Source organism: Neodiprion virginianus, chromosome 3 (assembly GCF_021901495.1).
Source record: "Neodiprion virginianus isolate iyNeoVirg1 chromosome 3, iyNeoVirg1.1, whole genome shotgun sequence".
Lineage (NCBI taxonomy): Eukaryota > Metazoa > Arthropoda > Insecta > Hymenoptera > Diprionidae > Neodiprion > Neodiprion virginianus.
Window position 1 is genome coordinate 33,714,858 of NC_060879.1, and position 7,693 is coordinate 33,722,550.

At 42.7% G+C, this 7,693-nt stretch overlaps 1 protein-coding gene across 2 annotated transcripts in view; it reads left to right on the forward strand.

Annotated features, from left to right (window-relative positions):
- Positions 1–7,477, forward strand: part of LOC124300105 (uncharacterized) — a 77,563-nt gene extending 70,086 nt beyond the window's left edge. For both annotated transcript variants that reach the window (XM_046753790.1, XM_046753789.1), the window contains 2 exons: positions 3,378–4,782; positions 5,498–7,477. In XM_046753790.1, coding sequence (XP_046609746.1) covers positions 3,452–4,782; positions 5,498–5,846 — 1,680 coding nt within the window. In that variant the 5' untranslated portion in view covers positions 3,378–3,451 and the 3' untranslated portion in view covers positions 5,847–7,477. The remainder of the gene's footprint in view (positions 1–3,377; positions 4,783–5,497) is intronic.
- The last annotated feature ends 216 nt before the right edge of the window (positions 7,478–7,693 follow it).

The following is a 7,693-nucleotide window of genomic DNA, read 5'->3' on the forward strand; positions in this document are numbered from 1 at the left end:
TATATGTAGAATTGTAAAATAATACATGTATAACGAATTCTCGCTCCCGCAACCGCCGTTACTCGTCGTTTATACGGGTTATTCCGTACCAAATCGCCAGACCTTGACACTCGTCACTCAGAATTGTATCGAGCGTTTATGGGGTTGTGATACATCCCTCCGAGAGTACGTATACCGGTTTACACAATCCTTAATGCAGTCTTTTTCATATTCATATGGTTGTGAAAAAATCGAAAAAATTTTAAAACTCGAAATTTGAATTGAATATATATCCCCCAAATTTTGGGCAATTCGGAAAATCGGTATACGTTCTCTCGAAGGGATGTGTATTACAAACCCCTAAACGCTCGATTCAATTCTGATTGCGAGTGACGCGCGACAATATCCGGCCACGTGGTATGAAATACCCCATACCGACTTCGGAATAACGCCTCGCAAAAATTTAATTCACAGTTTCATTATATTACGGGATTAAATTCTGATGCATATTCCCGACGAGTAACCCGTCTGCCATCACGCGTGGCTTCTCACAAATATAAAGTTAAACGCGAAACTGAAAATATAATCTTAGAAATATTAAACAGATTGGTGAGGAAAATCAGAGTGCAACCACGTGCCTCAAGTTTTTACACAATATTGATTGATATTAATTACGTTACTATCCAAAACCTGAAACGAATGGTCTACACAGATTTCGAGTAATTAATAGTCGATGTTGTACTTCTCATACACGGGTGCTTATGCTATGCGGCGAAATGTCGCTTAACGTCAAATTCACCGAGAAAAAATACAGGCATCTCAATGAAAAACTATTTATGTAATTGGTAAATGGTACTCCTAAGATGTTCCTAAAGTATGAAGATCTTTGTCTGTATCATTTGCGAATAACAGTAAAAAATGTTGAGTGTTTTGCACGATTTTTCACACGGAATCCACGAGCGAATGCTCGTAAAATATTTTCACTTTGATATTTCTTTGTATTGGAGTTCCGCTGTCTTCATGGTCGTAATCCTGGTCATTTTGATTTTTGGTTTTTCTGATTCTTGACACCCACTCGTTACATCGGTAAACTACGCTGTGTGAGCATATTTTAACTTTCGGAATTTCACTATATCGTAACTTGAATCTTCGGAATCTTTCGTTTCGTAACTTGGAGTCTTCGGCTTTCCGAGCATTCGAAACTTTGTTATTTCGTAAAAGTTTTATTTCCTTACTTCAACTTTCGCCACCAAATAATTCGGAATTAGGCGCTTTCGGAACTTTTCAAATTCGGAACTTCAACCTCGCCCCATCCGCGAGGTCTTCTCTCCCTGCAGCACAAACGGGGCAATGTGAAGAGACGGTGCGGGCGTACACTAATCTAAAAGTGAAAACCGCAGGACGCTCGTGTAAACAACTGGCGGGGTTGGTCCGTTGGTAGTATTTCGCTACAATATCGGTCCGTCCAATTGTTCCGTGCCCGGTGCGTATCGCCCGAGTACTTTCCCGTGTACAATAAAACACCTCGGTACAATTAATTGAAACGGACGCTCCTGCGCCGCCATGCTTGTTATTTTATTTCATTTCTTTTTTTTTTTTTTTTGAAATTTTTTTTTTATCTCCATACTATGTATCCCCTTTTTTGTGTCTCCGTTATCCGAATAATACGCGTGTTTTACCGCACATGCTACCATACGTCGGGGCCGCCGTTGATTTTAAGACTCGTAAATCTTCACTCTACGGCAAATTTACGTTTCATATACGTTACGTCGTATCTAACACCGCTTGGAACAGTCCTCGTTTCAGCTATCCTTATTTATGGGGCATTAGTTGTGCACCGCCATCATAACCGTAACCATAACCCAAAAAGAGAATCTCGCGTTGGAACTTGTTTAAACCGTTCTTTTTCCAAATCAACCAATACGAATCACCTCAATACGCTATTTCCATACTTTCGAAACAAGTTACTCAAATTTCTAATACTCCGGTATATTTCTCACCGATACCGCGTTAACACATATACTTAGTTTCTGGGCATAAAAGTTACAAATTAGTTCCGCAAAAACGGCTTCAATATACGGATTGTACACGACCGTGTCGGCTACGATGACAATTTGTTTTCTTGCATTGGGGAACTTCGGCTCTGGAGAATATTCCAGGTATTGTATCGGCGGCGGAGTACTTCTTTACCAAAACCACCTGAACGAAATAAAGTTCTTCTGAGTCGGTAGACCGAGAATAGTTATTGCCCAATTATTCAGCTTGCTCCTGCAGACCCTCTCCCCCTTGTTTTCTCCTTACGCTGGAAAAACCGAGATCCTGAAAGGAAATAGAGCGCGGAGAAAAAAAGCACCGTATATCCGCCTCGTGGTTTTATTTCTATCCGTAAATTGATAGTGACGGAAAATCAATCGTTAGGCTAAAACAAAACCGAGACTGCGTGTCAACTCCATCGGCGTTAAATTCGATGATGAAGTTTTCATTGCCGAGAACATTCACGCGGTATAATAAAGCCCCGCCATTCCCGTGTGCTTCCAATCGAAAAATTTCACCCCTTCTGGTTTCATCGTATTATAGCCAATACTCGACCACGCTCCAATCAATCAGAGAGGCGCGAATTCCAGTCGGTGATTATACCGCCGGGGTTCAACAGCCTGCTCATTGTTTTCAGCTATTGCGACAAAGTGAACTGGTGCGTCGGGTCGCCCAACCCTAATTGGAATGAGCTCTGTTAGGCAGACACACTGCCACACGAAACGTGATTGAAATTTGCTCATAACTTGAAATGTACATTTAGAGCATCCCTGAACTACAAAGTGTCGCTGACGATATTATTTTATTATGTATCACTCATCCCTGTTATACACACCGTGTCGAATCATCCGGCTAGTGATAATAACTTGCGCTCCACTCTGCTATAAATTTGCTTGTCGACGTAATGAATCAAGCTGTTTTTATTTATTATTATTTTTTTTTTTTGTACAAAATTAAGACATGATTCAATCCAAATCCCAGCGAAATACTGGTGAGTTATAACGGAGGGCAAGTTTTCGAAGCATATACTAAATCCCAAGCGGAAGACGGTTAGGTTACAGCCAAACCTTGCACCGTTTGTTACAGAGGCCCAAAATTACACAGACTACGGTCGTACAATAACTTTGAAACCCACGCGAGTGCGTGTCGTACACATATATACATATACATATATATATATATATATATATATATATATATATATATATATATATATATATATATATATATATATATATATTATATGTATAATTGCGTTGATTTGCGACAGTGGTTCCGCACGTTTCCGCCGAGCCGCATCGATCGAGTCCCGTCCCCGTACGCAGTCTGGTCTAACGAAAATATTTCTTTTCCGAATGTTGCAGACATGCGCTGCTCCGGAGGGCCGTGATACTTGGAGGAGGCGAATCGCGAGCCAGAGAAAGAGACGACCGCCAGGATGCTTCAGCCGTGGTGCAGCGGAAGCGCCCGCTGCGTACGCAAGGCGCTTTTCTTCGTCTTCATATGGGGATTGATAATGATCGCCGCTATACAGTTCCGTCACATGGAAACAGTACAGGAGAATGTGGCTGGATCCGCGTCCCACGGAGCCAGCCTAAGCTCAGGTCGTTTTCTCCTACAGCAATTGATTGATTCCAGCTACACCCGCGAGCCTGTTGTCCCGGTGACCCAGAGCCCCCTGGAAATGGAGCCGCTCCTCGACAAGACCCCTTCACGGACCGAGGACAAGCTGATCGAGGAAATCGAGACGAGGCTCCCGAGTCTACCTCTCGCCTATTGGAACCGTAATAAAAATAACAAGGCGATGCACTACAAGAACGAAAGTTGCGCCAAATTTCCAAGTATATTTGACCTCGAGTTCAACAACATCTACTGGCAGAGCATGCACACCTCGAACGGCTCCTTTCAGCTCTTTGGCGCTTTCTACGACACCAGGGAACTGTCCAAGATTGGACCGGCTGTCAGAATCGTCGGCATGATCAACAGGATCGAACCGACTGTGAAGAGCTTCTGCCAGATCTGGTACGAGGGTGAGAAAGAACCGCAGCTGGTCGAGACCTTCGAGTACAAATACGTTTGGTACTCGAAGTGGGGCAACTACAAGCAAGGTATATATCAGCCGTACATAATCACGTGTAGAGTACCCCAAAGTCACCATAAACAGGTGCCAGCCTCGGTGTCGTTGGTGCCGAAGGCATGCGACACGGCGACAAATAATCTGAGGGTGATTTACAACAAACCGCCGGAGAAGAAGGACTTCGCTGTTTGCGTCAAGGGGCTGGACTTCCTTCACGAAGATCTTTCTGTCAGACTGGTCGAGTGGATCGAAATGATAACCCTCCTCGGTGCCGATAAAATATTCTTCTACGAACTTCAGGTCCATCCGAATATCAGCAAGGTGCTGAACTACTACGAGAAACTCGGCAAGATACACGTCACTCCATTGACCCTTCCTGGGGGTCAGCCGAACGTTCCCGCATTCCAACACATGTACCTCACTAAAAAGATGAACCACAAACGTCAGAACGAGCTCATACCGTACAACGACTGTCTCTACAAACACATGTACGAGTACGAGTATATAGCGCTGTTGGACATCGACGAGGTTATCATGCCCGTTCAAGACGCAACGTGGAGGGAGTTGATGGACAGAATATTGCCAAAGTCCTTGAAAATCCGGAACGAATCGAGAGCTTCCTACAACGTCAGGAACGTCTACTTCCTCGACGATCTTCTACACTCGCACGGATGGTTCAAAGACGTGCCAAGGTACGTACAATTTCAATAATCCGCATTTCCTGCTTCTTTATAATTTCCGGGATATCAGGAATTTAAGACACGATCGGATGACCTTCTCCAAGCCGAACGAGGACACGCAATGATTCGCGAGCCATTTTTGTATCTTAAACTCCGTGAAAATGTTTTGTGCGGCACTAAAAAGTGCAGTTTGTCAGCATTAAATGGCGAGGTTTTGCCGACGCAGATCTACGCTTACGGATCACGCTCGCGCATCATTCATGCGTATCTTCTTCTTCGTCGTACAATATTGCTGCATGCGATCTGGCACTAGGGTAATTTGTTTACGTAAATCTTCCGTCGCTCGGTACGGATTTGGCTGCAAAAAGTATCCCTCACGTCGTGCTCTCATGATGCATTTCATCATGCCTGAAAAATCGTCAATGTTTGTTTAAAAAAACTGCCCTATTTACCGTATATCCTGTGGGTACAGATTTCTTGAAATAACTATTATTGCCACTTTGCGATTCCAGCTTAAATAAAAAAATAAATAAATAAAAAAATAAAAAGTAGATGATGATACTTTTTAAATCCGAATTCGCGCCAAGTGAGCCAAGGTTTGCAAAAGAATGAGTTAATCTGATGTCATATGGATGAAAACTGGTTCAGGCCGGCTCGGCTATGGTAATTAACGCGCAGCTGTAATTCCTTGAAGAACATTGAGATGACCGAAGCGTTTTGTTTGCAGGTACATGCACATGCTCCAGCACGTCTACAGGGCGCAAAACTTTACGAAGCCGAATCAGTACGTGAAGTGCTTTCACAACCCAGAACGAGTTGTAACCCTTCACAATCACTTCCCGCTAGCTTGTCTGGGATCTGGCTGCACCAGTTACCCAATAGAAACGGAGGACGCCCAGCTTCAGCATTATCGCGCTGACTGCGTCAAGTCCCTGAAGAAGTCGTGCGTCGAGTACAGAGAGAACAGCGTGATGGACACGACGATATGGAGGTATAAGAACAAGCTTATCGACAGGGTTACGCGGACGCTGAAGACTCTTGGATTCTTCGGACCCGGCTACGCCTCGGAGAGATAGTCAACGGCCCCAAGAGGAGCCAGGCGATCTGGGTCCAGAAGAATCAACCCACTGAGACATCGAATGGACTTTTGATGATGATGATGATGATGATGATGATGATGGTGATGATGGTGATGATGATGATCGTCGGGGCGATAAGCAGAGCCCGTTGATCGCCAACACCTACCTACGTACTTTGAAAAAGGAACACTAAGAAGATTTTAATAGTTGTGCGATGTTTCTACTTCGACCGCATTGTGTAAATGTCTATGTTTGTCTCTACTGTGTGTCTAGGTGGAGTGATTCGTTGAAGTAGCAGCTGTTGGACAGAGTTCGATTTTGGAGCACGCCACAGCGGTTATCTTGCGACAACCATTATTTGTATATTATCATTCTAGTGTAGTTTTTAACAAGACGGCAAGGCTATTGTCATCCTAATCGGGAAGAACGGAAGCCGTTTCGACGAATAATCTTTGAACGGGCATCCGGAGATCCCAGATGTGTTATTATGGGGTTATCCTGCAAAGGAGAACACACGAAGGTAGTGAATACGATATATCAGTTGATTTGAAAGGACAGAATTGTTTCCTTTAAATTTAGGCATGCATCGCACGTGGAATCGCATTGCGCCGATGTATATAATAAATTAATTATTTACGCGTGGAATAAGCAGGATACATTATTTTAATTAACGCATCGTCAGACGCGCATAAAATGCGTGTGGTCGACGAACTGATTGCGAAGTAGTTTAATTTCGTTGCATCACCAAATAAACAGCACGGTGTATAGTTAACCTGTAAGAGTCAATATTTAATGTCAAAACAAACGAGATTTAAAAGAGAGAAAATCCACTATGATCCACCGCGAAGGTATTTTCACGCGATGGGGGTAAAAAGGATAATTGGGCGAGAGGTGTACTGTAATTGATTGACAGAAAAATTATGAATCAGATGAAAAATATTTGACATTTGGCAAATAAGTGTACCTCGTTGCAAAATCAGGCCAACATGCTAGTGTAAATTTAAAGTAAGCGAGTGCGCTGAATTAAATTCTTTTATCTTACAAACTCTGCAGAAATTTACCTAAACCGTCTAGGACGTAAAACGAAAGATAAAAATAAAGAAGAAGAAGAAGACTGAATTCGTGCAGAGAACATTAAGATCCCCATCGCGTGGTACAATAATGTCCAAGAATGAGGTTGAAATGAGAATTGACAAAAAAAAAAGAAAAAGCAAAAAAAATGAAAATATATCAAATAAATTTTCGAAACCGTGTAATTAATTATAACCGTGTAAGTAAGTAAGTAAGTTTTAATTAGTGGTGAAATTTGCTCCTACTTTAAGTGCCAACCCGCGAGGGTGTCTCAGTGCCTACGGAACTTAATTATTAGTATAATTAAACGTTGGTTGTCAGACTATTATTTCTAAGACAAATCGCTAGTGAGTAACGCCCCGTATGCATTTATACCTGTACACCATTTCATGCGTTAGGTGAAATATTTAAATTATATTCAACCGTGTAGGATATAAATTTCTCTGCGCGGCAGTACATACGTGTCTATCATAGTCACCGGTGAACGCGCTTGGGCCTCGCTAATAAATACCCTATACCCGTTTACCAAAAAACAAATCAATGCTTAAAAAATAAGAGAAAGAAAAAAATCGAAAGTTAAACTGAAGAAAAAAATGTTGATAAAATCAAAGAAAAAAGAAAAACATCCTCGAGGCTCTCGCGGAGGCTTCCTCCTTTCTATTCACCCACCAACCTACCTTTAACCCGGGTCTCTGAACCGAAAACCATTCTCTGTCACCGGGAGGCCTTTCAACCCGTCTCAAAGTCTCGAAAGGCACGTAGAAAACGCTTCG